Source organism: Psammomys obesus, unplaced genomic scaffold (genome assembly GCF_907164565.1).
Source record: "Psammomys obesus unplaced genomic scaffold, mPsaObe1.curated_primary_1811, whole genome shotgun sequence".
NCBI lineage: Eukaryota > Metazoa > Chordata > Mammalia > Rodentia > Muridae > Psammomys > Psammomys obesus.
The window spans coordinates 9,653,497-9,671,420 of record NW_026585626.1 but is presented as its reverse complement, the minus strand read 5'-3'; the positions used below and the strand labels follow the sequence as shown (position 1 = coordinate 9,671,420).

The following is a 17,924-nucleotide window of genomic DNA, read 5'->3' as shown; positions in this document are numbered from 1 at the left end:
TCACTTCTTTCATAAGATTCCCTGTACTATGCTCAAAGTTTGGCTATGAGTCTCAACATCTGCCTCGATATCCTTCAGGGTAGAGCCTTTCAGAGGCCCTCTGTGGTAGGCTCCTGTCCTGTTCCCTGTTTTCTCCCTCCTCCGATGTCCATCCTCTTTGCCTTTCTGAATTGGGATTGAGCATCTTAGCCATAGTCCTCCTTCCTGATTAGCTTCCTTAGGTGTACATATTTTAGTATGTTTGTCTTATACTGTATGTCTAGTATCCACTTATGAGTGAGTATATACCCTGTGTGTCTTTCTGCTTCTGGGATACTTCATTCAGGATGATCTTTTCCAGTTCCCACCATTTACCTGAAAATTTCATAATTTCTTTGTGGGTTTTTTTTTTTTTTTTTATCACTGAGTAATATTCGATTGTGTAGATGTACCACAATTTCTGTATCTATTCCTCAACTGAGGGGCATCTGGGCTATTTCCAACTTCTGTATATTACAAATAAAGCTGCTACAAACATGGTTAAGCAGATTTATTTGTTGTATACTTGAGCATATTTTGGATATATGCCTAGCAGTTGTATAGCTGGATCTAGAGGAAGCACTATTCCTAATTGTCTGAGAAAGAGCCAGATTGATTTCCAGAGCAGTTATGCAAGTTTACTTTCCCATCAGCAGTGTCCCCTTCTCCACATCCTCTCCAGCATGTGTTGTCACTTGAGTTACTCATCTTAGCCATTCAAATGGTTGTAAGATGAAATCTCAAGTTCATTTCGATTTGCATTTCCCTGATGACTAAGGATATTGAACATTTCTTTAAGTGTTACTCTGCAATTCAGTATTCCTCTATTGAGAATTCTCTGTTCAGCTCTGTAACCCATTTTTTAATTGGATTACTTGATTTGTTGCTGTTTAACTTCTTGAGTTCTTTATATATACTGGATATTAGCCCTCTGTCAGATGTAGGGTTGGTGAAGATTCATTCCCAATATGTAGGCAGTCGTTTTGTTTTGATGACAGTGCCCTTTGCTTTACAGAAGCATTTCAGTTCCATGAGGTTCCATTTATTGATTGTTGCTCTTAGAGCCTGTGCTGTTGGTGTTCTGTTCAGGAAGTTGTCTCCTGTGCCAGTGAGTACAAGGCTCTTCCCCACTTTTTCTTCTAACTGATTTAATGTGTCTGGTTTTATATTGAGGTCTTTGATCTACTTGGTCTTTAGTTTTGTGCAGGGTGGTAAGTATGGATCTATTTGCATTTTTCTACATGTATACATCCAGTTAGACTAACACCATTTGTTGAAGATGGTATCTTTTCACCATTGTATGGTTTTGGCATCTTTGTCAAAAATCAGGTGTCCATAAGTGTGTGGATGTATTCATAAGTAACATTTTAGTACTTCAGCTTTCCTTCCTTTTTTTCACTTTACTTTATGATTCAATTATCTTTCTTTTGGTGAAGTTAGTATTTCATTAAAAAAAATTAATGTTTCTAAAGTAAAAATAACTTAGTATTTTAAGAATTGTAGTTATACACAGTTACCCAGAGTTTATATGGGAAGAATTTTTCTGTAATCTATGTTTAACATCAATTTGATAATTTTATTTTCATGATTCCCTACTTATTCAAGATCCACCACAAGCTTCAGAGTTAAGGGGTAATTTCAGACCATAAAATGTGTGACTTTCAGTTATGGAAACTAGAGTCAGGTGTTTTGTCCTTCTCTCCATACTTGATGCCGCCTTTAAACAAGGAGAGAAATTCACAATTGAATAATTGATATGCCTTCATAAGTAATGGGAATTTTATTATTGTGGTGGTATGGTTGGTGTTTGTATTGTTTCGTTGTGTATTTTGAAACAGTTTTTCTTTTATACCCATGCCCAGCATGGAAATCACTGTGTCCACCACGTAGGCCTCAGTAGAGGTTCTGCTTTCTCTGCTTATTAGGATGTTTTTATTTTATGGTAATTGCACTGATATGTATCTGTGTCCATGGACAATATATCCTCTCTCTGAACTAATTATTGATCCTTTGCAGCTTTGAAAATATGTTCTACTTTCAAAATTTTATTGACTTATTTGTAGCGTTATGTTAACAGCTCACATTAATTTGAGTTTGTATGTGACAGTTTTTTACGTTCCTTTTTTCAGAAATTCCTTCAGGCCTTTTTTATGATCAAGAGGTAGGCTTTAGGTTTGTTTGTTTATGCAGTCAGGTATAAATCCCTTCATATAAGCGTATGTAAATTTTTATTTTTGAAAATACTAGCATTAGTTTGAAACCAGAGGGTAAGCTACTCTATATTTGAGAGTCCCTTCGCTCTATGATCTCAGCTGAAAAAACCTGCTGTTAGCCTTGCAGTTCACTGTTCATAGAGTGAACAGTGCATGCTATAATGTTTAGGTATGGGAGGCCGAAAACCAGTTAGCTAGTTGATCAGTAATTTGAAGTGTCTAACTTGAGGGATAATGTGATAAGATAATACATAAAATTCAAGTTCAAGGTGGAATTATAATTCTTTAAAAATCAGAAGTCTGTTGAATAGCAGAGATCTACTACGTTAGAACTAGAGACAGACTTTTTGTTACTTGGAACCTTTTTCTGTCAGCAGTCTGCAACCCCTGACCCTCACTTTACTCTTAGTCTTTTCACTCTGAATAGGCTGAACAGGATAATTTTTTTTTTTTTCATGCAAGAAGTTTAGAGGAGATTTAGAGTCGGGTTAAATAAACAGCACAGTGATCTGTCCCTCCTTTTGCCATCTATATACTGATAGGACTTAAAGAAGGAATTCCATATTTTCTGATCGAACACCCACAGATGACAATTCTAATCATAATATAAAAGATCAATTACTACCACAGATGAATGAAAACATTTGTTGATTTTCTTTATATACTAAGCCCAAACGTTTGCTTTCTAACTTTCCTTGTTGGAATAACTAAATGTCTAATTTAAGTACTCTTGAACTGTGTAGTCATTATACATAAAAAGAGAGGGACCTTGAATAAAAAGCACCAGGCTATCAAAACAGCTGAACTGATCATATAGGCAGCTACTAAGTGACTAGTGGGTATGTAGCATATTTGGTGTAGATGCACAGAATGGACAATGATTGGCATTTGGATTGGTTGGACAAAATACCGTGAAATTGCAATAATAATTATTATGTGCTGTAACATTTATGAGTTGTTTATTTGGGAAGTTTTCCATTTAACACTTTCAGAATGCCAGTAGGCTTTAGATACCTGAAACTATGAACAATGAAACTGAAAGTAAGCGGATAAAGGACTATTAATATATACCCTTAGGGAAGCTGGTAGTTGTTGACTGACAAAACTGGTTATGAGAAGGTCTGAAGAAATGCTTCAGTGCTTAACAGTACTTGCTGCTCTTGCAGAGGGCCTGGTTTGCTTCCCAGTACAACTACCTGTCAGTCCAGTTCTAAGGGATCTAGAGTCTTCTGGCCTCCAACCACTGTTTATTCACCACATGGTTCACAAATGTACATGTAGACAAACACTCATACATATTAAATAAAGATAAATAAATCTTTAAAAATAGACATAGGGAAATCCACTAAAAATTTAATGGAGAAAGGGAGTGAACAAGAACAAAGCATAACAACACATATGTATGAAAGTCACAGTTAAACCCACTTACTTTTATGCTAAGAAAAATTCATTTAGAAAATGGGTAGATAACTATGTAAACAAACTGTTACTTAATGCAGGGAATAAAACTTTGTATTTTCCAAGTACATACAACATCCAGGCAAAAGTTACTTTTGAATCTTGGGAATGTTTTGGTAATCCCAATATTTTTCTGTTAAAAAAAGAAATTATTGCTATGATTTATATTTTACAATGCCAGACCTTGAATGTCACCGTGTTTATGTGTGTCTTTTAAAATTTGTAATCTGAAGTCAGAGACAGGAGGATCTGTGTGAGTTTAGTTGCTAAGCTTGTCTATAGAATGAGTTCCAGGACAGCTAGAGTTATATAAAGTGAGACCTTGTCTGAAAAACAAACAAAAGAACAAATTGTAGTTTTTCTTTGTAAGTGTATTATTTGCAAATTTTTCTGAAAAATCCTCAGTATATGGTCTAAAATTTTAGCCCTGTTTGTGTACCAACTATGTCCAAAAGTTGTGAGTTTGGATGCTCAGCCACCAAATCCTGCCCCATTAGTCCAAAGTTCTAAAGCTTATAAAGTCAGAAATATTTCTAGTGCAGTGCAGTAGACAGGGTGTTGGAGTAAATAATAATGGATGTTTGACTATATAATATTTATTATTAGCCCTATAATTATTGCAGTGGTATTATTTGACCCACTATCACAAATAATATGACCTGATAGATTTTAAAATTACTTTATTATCTTGGGCTAGGTAGATAGTTCTACCTGGGCTATTCCCAATAATCTCACCAGCCAGCCCCAGCCCCCAGCCAATGCAGTCCACCTTAACCATTCCTATCTTAGCTACCTTCCATCCATAATCTCGAGGTACTTACTTATATTCTTCACCTGAGCCTTTTCATACCATTATTGGGGTCCTTCCTCCTCTTCCCCATGCTAACCCATCAAGGCATCCACCTTCCTCCTCACTTCCCATCTGTCTAATTTCTGTGATTCTCCTGTCCTCTAAAGCCCAGCAACCTTAGCCACGCCTACCCCACTCTGCCCTGTCCAGGTATAGTCCATTTAATCAGCCTATCAGGTTTCCACAACAAGGATGGGGTACCCAGGCAGTAACCAGATCTTGAGGGCCAGTAACTAGCAGCAGTAGACAAGCAGCAGACCAACCCCCTCAATCTCTGTCTTTTCCTCCTTCTCTATCTCCTCCCTCCCTCCCTCCCTCCCTCCCATTTTCAAACATTTTATTATTGCTTAGATTGCCGTTAACTTTAGAAGAACCTCCATGTTTAGCTTCTTTTAATCGTATTTTAAAAGTTATATATCAACCAAACAGTTAACACAAACTGTTAAATAACTGAGATCGAGTAGGAAGGTAGTTCAGATTTAATAGAAGTCACAGAAGGAGTTTTTCCTTTTTGTATCAAGTGAATATTTAAGAAACACTAGTACACCATGAAATGCAATTATTCCAGTTGGCATCACAGAGAGTACCTAACATAACCTTTTCTGACCTCATTTTTAAATGTTGATCCTTTGATTAGTAGTGTAATGACTTTTATTATTACTTAAATTAGAACATGTATATTTAACATTTTTATGAAATTAGAAAGTTTCTTAAGCAACTTCTTGATTCCTCTTCTAAGAGTATGATTAAGTGGGCTTACCAATTTTAATATGACCTTGCATAAAAATATTATACATGTTTTAAAGTGTGTTGTAGCTATGTATTTAGCTGTACTTAAATTCACTTCTTTATATTCTATAGAATATAATATTGGACTGAAGATTCCTAGTATTCATTTATTCCAAACCTGATTCAGAACATTTCAATAGATTTTAGCATGCCTTCACGTGATGAACTAATCTTCACCTCTGTCTCATTGGCACTTCACCTGTAAAGCCATGTCTTACCTAGATGTTTGAAGAAATTACTTTAAGCTTGTGGGTAATTGTACATTCCATTTTATATCTATGTGTGATATGCCCTGATGTTTCATTACAGACGGGAAAGGCTTGAAATAAGAGTAACTTTTAAAATCTCCAGATACAGAAAGCCAGAAGCCAGTAGAGTTACTAATTGCCTTTTAGAGACTTGGAGTTCCCTCATTACCTGTGATTTAAGCTAAAAATGAGGTAATTATAGATAACATCAGTGTTTGTCTGGTTGAGCTTGGCACCTGCAGTCCTAGTGTTGCAGCTTTCCATATCTGGTGCCATACTTTACAGTCTTAAAGTCTTATGCTGATGACATACTTAATTTATACTTCTCATATTTTCTATTGATTCCAAGTTAGATGGCTCTTGTTCTGTTTGACAAGTATCTTCAAAGTCATTCCTTTAAATGGTATTACATGAGTATGGGAATTATGGTGTACTTTTTTTGGCTGGTTGAAATACTTATTATATTTTTATATGAATTATAGAAATATTTAAAATTGTCCTTTTCCCTTTGCATTTGCTTTTGTATTTGCAGTTGCTCCATTGTCATTAGAGGCCAAAATAACTGCATATCAAAATGTTAGAGATTTCCAATATTATACGCTTTGTAGTCTGTATATTCTTTTTCTTTACCATAGCTGTTTGAGTATTGTTCCCTGCCTCGTTTTTATTGTATTGTATGCTGTTTGATTTTTTTTTTTTAATGTCACTCCTATAGAGGCATTGTCCACCTCTAAGTGATATCGGAAAAGCAGGTAGAAATCATCATTCAGGCACTCTAGCTATAGAATATAGATATATTCTATATTTTATAATAATTGGATCATTGATTAAACTTTTCTTCTTGATATTTAGCACATAATTGTGCATCATTTCAGTTACAAAATTATTAAACAATAGATTTAGAAGTCACCAATTAGAAACTGCAGCAGCATGACTATCACCTGTACACATTCAAACAAAAAGTTATTTGCAATGAATGCCTGCCTGAAAGGGAACATTAGTTTTCTTTAATGGAGTGACACTTGGTGTACCAACCACACTCCTGTCAGGCGTCATGGCAGTCAACACAGAGTTGACTCCATGTTTTTAATCATTTGTTTTCTTTTGTTCTCTTTTCTTTGTATGGCATGTGTGTTTGTGTGTGTGTGTGCGTGTGCATCTGTGCACACATACACTTTGGGGCTTTGGTTTTAGTTTAGACATTGATTTTTTTTTTTTTTTTTTTTTTTTTTTTTTTAGAAAAACAAATCCCATTTTTGTTAAATGGTATGGCAGAGAGGATGTGTAGGGGAGGAGTTGGGAAAGGAGAGAGAATATGACCAAAATACGTTTGAAAAATACATATATTGAAATGTATAAAAACTTTTAAAAGATTTTACATTATTTATAAATATTAGGAAATCCATTAAAATATATAATTGAAAATAGATGAATTCCTTATAATCACTCGCTGTACTCATTTATTGAGTAGTCAGAGTAATTTCCTAGGTTAGGTGTTGTTACACACACTTTTAATCCTAGCACTCATGAGCCAGAGGCAAGTGGATCTCTGTAAATTTAAAGCCAGCCTGATCTACATAGGGAGTTCCATGCTATCCAGGGCTACACAGTGAGAAGCTCTATTAAAACTAAACAATTTCTATATCAAAACCAAAAATAAAGACAAACCACTGCAGGAGGCTGACTATGGAACTAAGTTTTCCTAAGGGGACGTTTTAGTTCGTTGACGGGGTTTGGAGATTTTGAAGGAACAATTGCTACAGAGTTGGCCACTTTTACCCACTCACCGTGGTCTCTTTCAGGGACACATGGGTAATTTCAGGTTCTTATCAGCACGTTCATCAGATTAATTATAAGGCAGCACTGCTAATTTATTATCAGTGTTCAAGTGCTGATTGCTTTCAGGGATCTGGTGCCTGCAGTGGTAGAGTACTTGCCATTTGGTGGCACTAATGCTTGCTTATTTTTTATTTTTTTTTAAGGGAGGACCCAAACTCACAGACAAACTCAGAGTCTTATGGAAGAGTGGGGGGATAGAAGGACTCAGAGGGGACAGTCTGCTCAAGGAGACCAACAACGCCAACAAATCTGGGCCCAAAGACCCAGTCTCTGGCCCCTGCCGAGACTGATGTACCAACCAAGGACCATGCATGAAGAGAACCTAGACACCCTGCTTAGATGTAGCCCATAGGCAGCTCAATCTCTATGTGGGTTCCCTGTAAACAGAGTCTGTCTGTGACAGGACTCTATTTCCTGTTCTTTGTTTACTTCCTCCTGATAGGGGGTCCTTACCTGGCCAAAGAGGAAGAGGATGCAGGCAATTCTAAAGAGACTTGATAGGCTAGGGTCACTCCCCTTTTTGAGGAATAGGGGAGGGGGATAGAGGGAAGAGGGAAGGATGGGGCCAAGAGGAAACAAGGGAGGGATCTAAATCGGAATGTAAATTGAATAAATTATTAAAAAACATTTTTAATTTTTTTTTTTTTAAGAAAGACTTAAGTCTAGGTCTCCACACCCAAGGCTTAGGGAACAAACATCATAAAAAAGAGAACCAAAATATTATAAAGCCAGAGGACCAGGATGTCTGCTGAAAGATTGTGTCATACACACACACACACACACACACACACACATTATACACATACATAAACAGGAAAGCTTCACCTTTGAACTTTCTGTGATGTGGTTGCCTGAATAACACATGAAAGAGTGACACCACTAGTTGCTATAACCATGCTGGAGGGAAGATATCACACAAAGGTCCACTTGTAGGTGAAGTGGACAGACAATTATTGACGGCTGTGGGAGACAGGCTATGTCTTCTCTAAGGATGAGTTCATGTAATTGGTGATCTAATACCAAGTGGTCAGCCTCAAAAAATATGCATTCGAGCAATACCAAGTAAATGGACTTAGTTAGTTCTATTTCTGTATCAGTTTTTGTGCATGTAAAACAGTAATATTAATGAAAATAAATTTCAGAGGAATTGGGGAATATTTGGGAGGGGTTGGAGGGAAGAGAGGGAATGGGGAAATTATGTCAATATCTTGCTCATACATAGAACCTTTTAAAAGGTTAAAAAAATAAAGAAAAATATTCTTACATATTTAAATGCACCAAGTCTATCTTCACTGTTTGTAGTCATAACACATCTTTCTCCGTCTTACACGGTTAAAAACTCATTTTCTGCCCTTACACCTAGTATTAACTCACATCTAGGGAGAAAACAAGATCCTATGTCATTCCTGCTAATTGGCAGAACTCTTTTCCCTTATGGTGTCTGGATTATGCATTGTCTTTTAGCTTACTTGTTCTAGAAAGGTACTTTCCTAGGTTACACTGTTTTTCTTCTCTTCTGAGTAGTTTAATTTTTCTAAATATTTGTTTTCTCATTTGAAAAGAGTCATTAAAGAGACATAACCAAAGAGACTAGTTCCTATAGGGGCTAAACAATTTCTGCCTAAAATATTACAATTACTATTTTAGCATTGGGGCTTTATTGTCTGTTTTTTGGCAGTGCAAAGTTCCTACTACCTTCTATGTATACTTCCATGCACATGTATCTATATATCTGAAATATAGTATGAGAGAATTTGCTAACTACTTTCCCTTTATTTTTACTAAATAAACTGAAAAACTCTACCAATAAGTCCTTGGTATTTCATATTTTCCCCTAAGTTCAAAATCAGTTAGTTCTAGTTCGTATATAAGCTCATTTAAAACATCTCATTTTATTTTTGTTCAACTCCTTTGTAGTCTCTTAAACTTGAGATAATCAGTTTTTGTAAGTAAAGTATCAGTAGCTATAATTTTAATTATTTCATATTTGGACTTTTAATTATAACTAAACTACTTTTTTATTTTAATTTTTTTACCCAAGAGCTTTGTTCACCTTCCCATCATGGGTTTAAAAATTCATCTGTCCACTCCCCCAACTTCAAATGTCTTGGTAGCTCTGTTAACACTAAGAACTTCATAGATATTGTCATATTAATTTATATGACAGCTTATTGGTTGCATATTATTCCATAGAAGAGACAGTAGATTATCTTGTGGCTTCTGTGTGCCTCACTCATGAGAGCTTTCATCAATTTGAAATGTTACACCTTAATTAGAGCTAGACAAACGACTAAGCTTAACATTGTAAGTCTCAGAGATGTTTCTAATTCATGCCCCAGACTTCTTTTCTCTGTCAAGGTACAGGATCGTTTTCATGATTGTTTCATTATTTACTGATCACATAACCTGACATTAAAAGCCTACTGAACTTGACAGGATGGCAGTCCAGCCACTAGCAACTTTTTAACCTTCTGTAGGTTCTTCACCCCTATGAATAGGAATTTACTTTGGCAGAGACTGGAAGTCACTAAGTCATACTTCTTTTTCCTATCCGGAATTACTGGTGTCTTCAGGACATAAAAGTCTTTGTTTTGGTTTTCTTTGTTTTGTTTTATTAATTAAGTTTAATTTGGAATTAAAGACAGGATGCCAGTCCAGCCACTAGCAACATCTAACCTTCTGTAGGTTCTTGCACCCCTGTGAATAGGAAGACTGGAAGTCACTAATTCATACTTCTTTTTCCTATCCAGAGTTACTGATGTCTTCAGGCTATAAAAGTGCTTGTCTTTGTTTCGTTTTGTTTTTTTATAAATTAAGTTTGATTTGGATTTCAAAATCTGTTCTTTTTGTTCACAGACTGAAAGCCAAGATCTATCCCTCCATTGTGCTTCTTTATCTCTTCTTTGAGTATTACTGAGTACCTCTTAAAAACACAATATGGGTATATGTGTGGAACTCATTGAAACACACATTTTTGTTCCTTAACCCATGGAGTCCCTTACGTGTATGGCCCTGGATTTATCCACTTGGTCATGAGTAATCTACCAGTGGCCACACTAATAAAGAAAAGTGACTCCTTGTATTAGTCAAGGAAACAGACACACACACACACACACATACACACACACAGAGAGAGAGAGAGAGATCTATATCTATATCTAATATCTATATCTGTATATCCTTGAGTAATACAAGGTATTAGTATGTTTGGCATATTAGTATATGTCAAAATCTCAAAGTAGGCTTTAAAACCAGGAAAGGAATAGATTTGCTGGGAGGAAAGAGCAAACAGGCAAAGAGAAGTTTCCTCCCATGTCTTTTATATAGGCAGAGGTGGATCTTCCCACCTCAAAAGAACTGGATTAGAGATGTGTCTTCCCCACTTTGAGATCTGGAATAGAAGTGTATCTTCCCAATTTAAATAAGCAAAAATTATTCACAGATATGACCTCAATTTTTGTGTTTTAGCTAATTCCAGATATAATCAAGTTGACAACCAAGAATAGTTATCACACTTTTCCCCCAGGCAGCCATCGACTGCAAAGCTCCTCATCCAAATTTGGGCTCCTCAGGAGACCCTCCCAACTCCATGTTGGAAGTTTTAATTGCCTAATCTTGTGTTTTAATCTTGTGTAGGATTTTGTATAGATAACCACAGTTGCTGTGAGTTCGTGTGCTCAATGCCATCATGATACTTTTAAAAATAATCTTGCCCTGCACTGGGGACTGAAATGCCTATGCCACTAAAAAAACAAACAAACAAAAGCAGTGAACTATATCTCTAGTTCCTACAACAGTTTCTCAAGGCATGTTTTTTCTCCTCATGCATGGAATCTGACCAGTGACAGCCTTTTTTTTTCTGAGGTTTCAGTAGCTTTCTTCTTTAGAATGTCTTTCTTCAGAGACTGTGTTTGGGGTTTTGGCTTTGATAATGAATTTTACATTGTATGTTAATTTTATCGTAGTATTATGGAATTTAAGGGTAATTTCATGAGGCTGATCTCTATAGCCTCAACTGTTGACAAATAATTCCTAATGTTGAGTTCGGTACATAATGATGGGAATGTGGATCTAATTCTTTTAGTCGACCTCAGTAAATGGTTTGAGACAATTAATTTCCAATTGTTTCCCTGTAGAGCAGATTTCCTTGTATATTAATGAGAGACAGGTGTTGGGCCCCTGGTGCCTGCATGCCTGGGAGGTGTGTTTCAGTTGTTTATCTACTCAGCCATAGGTACTGCGAAGTATTCAAGCTTGCCTTTAACAGTCTTTAACTGAGGCTTCTACATTTTTTTTAATGTTGTCTTGAAATTGTCATGTACCTATTAACATTTTCACATGGATCATGTAGAAAGAAGTTGTGGACACTTTAGTTGAAAAGAACATACATGGTTGAAAAGGTATTATTCGATTATATGTGACAATCAAAGAGTTATTTTATGTGAGAAGTATAACCAAAAAGCAACTTCTTGTTATTTAATTTTGAAATAGGTGTATTTTTTGTTAACAGATAAATAAGCATATATTCTTATTAAGACCCATTTTTCTTATTCACTGAACTACACTACGAGTGTTTTTGAGGAAATGGAAGAGCCTCCATAGACATTACAAAATTCAATGCTAGGATAATTATAGAGATCTACATATTCATTAAATCTACAGAAGAAGTGTGTCCAAAAAGACAGCCATTCGTTCAAATACAGAACACCACTAAATATATACATTTTAAAAGTTAAATTTCTTAGGCTATTTAAAATTAGTTTTCTGTAGCACTCCTCTTGTAGTGGAAGGATTTTAACAAAAGGACACCCCTGATCTGGTTCCTTTTCTACAGGAAAGAATGGGAAGAACTGTTTGTAAACAACAATTATTTGGCAACTATAAGACAGAAGGGGATTAATGGGCAGCTGAGAAGCAGCAGGTTCCGAAGCATTTGCTGGAAGGTAAGAAGAAAATATTTATTTACAGTTTGTGGTTGCAATATATCAACACATTATCTGATGCCCTGGAAGATTATTACCCTCACAGGGATCACTGAATTTTCCAGGATATTTCTCTCCAATTTTTTAGCCAGTCATGTTAATCTTTCATAGGACATTTGCTAATAAGATTGAGCCACCTGGGCAAGTGGAGCTAGTAAATGAATCCTTTGAAGTAACTCTCTTCATCTCTTTTCAGGGCAGCACTGTTACATCACCTGGAGGAGGCTTTTTCAGATTGTCTTGAAGTAGGGCGGGAGGGGTGGAGGGTTAAGCAGGGCATTCTTTTGATAAGACATGCTGTTTTTAGTCATCCTGCTCTTGTCTTCCTAAAAAGCACATAGAGAAGACTTCACATTTCTTTGTTAGAGATATAAAATGGCAACCAGGAGAGTAGAAGGAAATTGGGTCACTCTCCTTCAGAGAGAAAAGGTCATTGGTTACCAAAACTGGTAATGATGATCTGTAGTTATCATTTTAATTGCTTTGAAAAATTAACCCATTTTTGTTCTCTAAAATGAATGACTTTGGGTGTGGACTTATTTTTTAAATGACTTCTATATATTTTTAAGATTATGTACATAAATTGAGCTACAGATTCTGTGCAAATCAAAACAATATAAGAGATACATGATGTATTATACAGTTCTAGATTGAATAATTTAGATTTAATAATGAAAATACATTTTTCTTTTTTTTAGAGGCAGCCAAGAGACTTGCTGCTAGGAAATTTGTATTCAAATATTTGTGCCCCACTCTCATTGGGTGTTGTTTAACTTTAAGTATATTTCAGTTGCTAAAAATAAGTCTTAAGTCTAGACTCATTATTGTAGTAAACTAAATTTAATCAAATTTGTCATTTTAAGACTGCTTATTTTCATATGCTGATTGCCAGTTGTAAATTACATTCTCTGCTGTAAAAGGAATGGCTTCCCTTACTTGACTATGCCCTCAGCCCTCAGATTGCTCAGCTTTCCTGTGCTTTCTTAAAAGAAAACTCACAACTAGAGATTGCTCACTGTGTGTTGCACGCAATAACTTCCTAGCATTCCTTGGCAGATTCGACTTGAACCTCTGTTTTTCTCCTCTTTTAGAACAAATCTTGAAGAAAGGTTAAATCTATTTTGTGATTTAACTTTTTAACCTTTTTTGATTTTAACCTTTGATTATTTAGTTTTGAATTTCATAACCATATAATTAGTATATCCATGACCATAGTGTTGGAAATTGAAATGATTATATTGAATGGGACATGTCATGAATGGGCTGTTTCTTTCACTTTTCAAACAATCGTATTTTCCTTGTTCATACATAGTAGGGTTGTTTTTTTTTTTTAATGTTTTCTCTTTTTTCTCCTTATAGCTTTTTCTTTGTGTTCTTCCTCATGATAAAAGTCAATGGATCAGTAGAATTAAAGAACTAAGAGCATGGTATAGCAACATTAAAGAAATAGTAAGTAAATATAACTAATGTAATTATTTTTATATGCTTACTTTTAAGTTCACTAGGCTCTGACCTTTCTATATGTCTGTTTCTTTACCAGCATATCACGAATCCAAGGAAAGTTGTTGGCCAACAGGATTTGATGATCAACAATCCCCTTTCACAAGATGAAGGAGTAAATTTCCTTTTTACTATTTTTGCTTATTTTTAACTTATTATTTTATGTGTATGTGGTTTGCCTGCATGTATGTCTGTGCACTGTGTCTGTGCCTGGTGCCTGTGGAAACTAAAAAAAAGCACGAAAGATTGCCTGGAACTGGAGTTATGGATAGCCATTTTAAGGGTGCTTGCAACTAAACTAAATTCTGTGAAAAAAATAGCTGTGGTTCTTAACTGCTGAGTCATCTCATTGTCCATCTTCTATATTCTTATTTCAACCTTTTTTTGCATTCTGAAAAATATGCTTTAGTGGCTTACTTACATCATCTGTGTAAGGTAAAGGGTATCTTACATGAAAATTTCTATGCAAACAGTGTATTTTATGTTCAGTATTTTCATTTTTCTAACCACTTAAACTACCTAAATCCTCATGCATATGTACTTGTGTGTGTGTGCGCGCGCAAATATGATACAAGCACATATGCACACCTGTAGAGATCAGAGATGGACATTGTTTCCGACTTTATCATTCTTTGCCTTATTCCCTTGAGGCTGGGTCTCTCACTGACTCTGAAGCTTGCTTTCGGCTAGGCTAGCTGACTAGGATCTATCTGCATCTCCACAGTGCTGAAGTTTCAGCCACAGCAGGCCATGCTCAGCTTTGTTTGCAGATGCTGAGGATTCCAACTCATGTTCTCATGCTTGCATCTCACTGGTGGAGGTCTCTACTCAGCACCTATGGACCCATCTCTTGAAGGTTCTACCACCCCCCAATAGTGCTAGGTCACCAAGCCTAAACAGGGGCCTTTGAGAACTGTCAGCATCTACACTGAAGCGTTTTTTTCTTGAGTTATACACTGTACTATATATTACTTCTTGCTTTTTAAATGTAGGAATGCTCTATTTTTGAAAAGTGAATAGTTAAGCTGTTGTATTCTAAAATATATTTCATTGTTTTATAAACTTATATAGTTAGTTTTGACCTTGAGCATATTGACATTAACACGAGCTGTGTTTCAGTATGAAAACTGGCTACCTGTTTTCTTGAACTCTGTTTTCCTTGATGGAAAATTTGCCAAAATTTGGCTAATTTAATTAAAAACATTAATCCATTATAGCATAGGAAAAGAAGTGGATTTTGTATTTGTCCTTGGCTAACTTTCAGTCTGAATAATTAACTGCTAATTATAGGCTTATATACACAGTCTAAGGTTAATTTTTCATCTACAAAATTAAATTTTCTGTTTGACCACCTGAGTTCAGTCCCTGAGAAGTCTTGTGTTTATGTGTGTGTATATGTGTTAGGAATGGCCCTAATGGGGAAGAGCAAGGGCTCTCTTAAGATCTAACTCTACAGTGGAAGAGTGTCCAGAGGAGAACTTTGGCTTTAGGGATGTAGTGGAGAGGGAAGTTGCTGTGGACTGCCTTAGGAGTCTCCACTTAGCAGGACTGCCAAAGAAGAAAGAAGCAACTACCTGTGTGATTCTGAAGTTCACATTCCGGGGAGTTAGGGAGAGTCATTACCTAACAGAGACTATAACGTACTCAATTGCTGATGCTCTCCACCTCTGTACTTAGCTGAGAAAAGAATTTTCTTCTTACTTTATGGTTATATTAGCATTTTTCTGAAGCATAAACTTTATCATAGTACCATAAAATAATAAGTAATTTTGGATGGTTGTTTTTCTTCCTCTGTTTTATTGACCCACTACATGATCTTCACTAGAGTAAAACTCTGTGAAGATCAAACTGTCCTCAAACTCACAGAGATTTTCCTTCCTCTGCCTCCAGACTGAGGGAATTAAAGGAATTAAAATTAAGTAATTTGTAAACTTTAAGTTTCCATTTTGAAAATCTATGTAAATGTTTCTTAGATTTGAAAATAGAGTGGAAGTGCCCTTCATCCTGCAGAGGTTTAAGCTTAGGAGCTGCAGATAGTGAAGGACTGCAAAAACTGTATGCTTTTGAATTAGACTAGATTTTAATAAAAATTATTTCTGTCTCAGGTTTCCTATCTGAGAAATCTAAAATAACAGCTCAGAGAAAAATAAATGCAATCACTTAATTTATTAAATTGAAGTCATAAAAGTCAATCAGTGTGAGATTGTTTTAATTAGGTTATTCTCATTTTTTCCAGAGTCTTTGGAACAAGTTCTTTCAAGATAAAGAACTGCGATCCATGATTGAACAAGATGTCAAAAGAACGTATGTAGAGCAATGTTTTGTTCACTAACTCAAAATGCTGTTACTTCTCTGTAATTTTAACAAAATGTACGGTCCATTGAGGAGCCTGAATTGACTGTAGTAGTCTACTAGCTTTGATTCAAAATTATCTTTTAAAATAAATTTTAATTTTATAGATATTTTTCTTACAGATTTCAAACTATTCAAAATAAACTGCATATCCATCGGGAATGTTACCAGTTTCTAATATTTCATATGATTCTGAAAGGGTGGTATTGTGTGATAATTTATATTGGTAATACTTGGACAATTTATCTCTATGTGTTTTTCATTACCTTCCTGTAGCTACTCTGTAGCTGCCTTCCTTTCATTTGCTGTTCATATCCTTCCTGTTTCTCTGGATGCTATTGGGTGTATAAGTAACCTCTTCTATTAATCTACTTAGCACTTACATATTGAAAAGCCACTTCTTGTTGTGTAGTAAACGTCTTATCACTCTTACAAATCAGACCTCATCTTTCTGCATCATCTGCTCTGAAATATCTGGGATTTACCTCAGAGACTTAATGTGAGTTCTAGGTAATGGATGTTAAAACTATGGTCAAATTATTCTCAACATCTATCTCTGTGTTTCCTTCTGTAAATAGGGACAATACCTACCAACTAGGTAGGAAACTACCAACTAAAAACTTTGTTTGTTTTTCAAGACATGGCTTCTCTGTGTATTCCTGGCTGTCCTGAAACTCACTCTGTAGATCAGACTGGCCAAGAACTCACAGAGATCCCCCTGTCTTTGCCTCCCAAGTGCTGTGATAAAGGTGTGAGCTACTGAGCTACCACAGCCTGACACCTCCCAACATTTTTATGAATTAGTCACTTAAAGTTGATTATTCCTTGCCAAAAATTCTTGGGATTTGAGTGTGTCATATTTAGAACTGTCTTTGCTAGTTAATAATCTCTAATCCAAAAATTCTAAGTGTTCCTGAATTCCAAAGTTTTGTTAATATTGTTTCAATGCCCCCAAAATTTTGGATATTGGATTTTGAATTTGTGATGCTCAACTTGCATTGAAAGTAGTGATTTAGATGATCTTGCTTTTAAGCTTTTGTACAAGTGTTAGTAAAGTTAATCATTTTATCTGCAGTTACTGTGAAGCTAAAAGAGAGTGCATGAATAATACTAAACCTTCTGAAATTTCTCCATTGTGTTTCTTTGTAGTTCTGTCTGTAACAATGTCAGAGTCTTTAGTTTTTTGATATTCAAATCTTTCTTTTAAATCCTAAATCACAGAAGAATCAGATGACCTGGATTACTTCTGAATCATACAAGGCTGTTCAGCAGATGAAAACTACTGCTTAAAAATTACAGTAATTAAACAGAATCAAGGGTTGAGAGATGAGTTATACTGCAGCTAATGTGTGCAGTTGGAGCCATTTTTGTTGTGACTTCCAGTTAGTTTAGGAGTCACCCAATTTTATTTTATTTTATTTTTCCAAAAAGCTATCATTAGAGCTATCAGGGCGGTACTTGAACTCTTCAGTGCCAATTTTGAGAAACTGCAGCACCTTTTTATTGGCACATATGAGGCCAATAGAAAAAATAGTGATTTTTTTTTGAAAAACAAATGTATTTCCTCATTAACTAAGAATCTTAGTAATCAATGTCAGTAAAATAGGTTTCATAGTAATAAATGTTACGTGCCAAATAGTAGCAGGATTTGATTTTAAAAGTGTCAAAACTCTTG

The 17,924-nt window shown here is 35.5% G+C and overlaps 1 protein-coding gene across 8 annotated transcripts in view; it reads left to right on the top strand.

The window, feature by feature from the left end:
* Positions 1-17,924, top strand: part of Tbc1d5 (TBC1 domain family member 5) — a 458,701-nt gene that overhangs the window by 192,236 nt on the left and 248,541 nt on the right. For all 8 annotated transcript variants that reach the window (XM_055614078.1, XM_055614055.1, XM_055614062.1 and 5 more), the window contains 4 exons: positions 12,250-12,358; positions 13,757-13,846; positions 13,938-14,012; positions 16,134-16,201. In XM_055614078.1, coding sequence (XP_055470053.1) covers positions 12,250-12,358; positions 13,757-13,846; positions 13,938-14,012; positions 16,134-16,201 — 342 coding nt within the window. The remainder of the gene's footprint in view (positions 1-12,249; positions 12,359-13,756; positions 13,847-13,937; positions 14,013-16,133; positions 16,202-17,924) is intronic.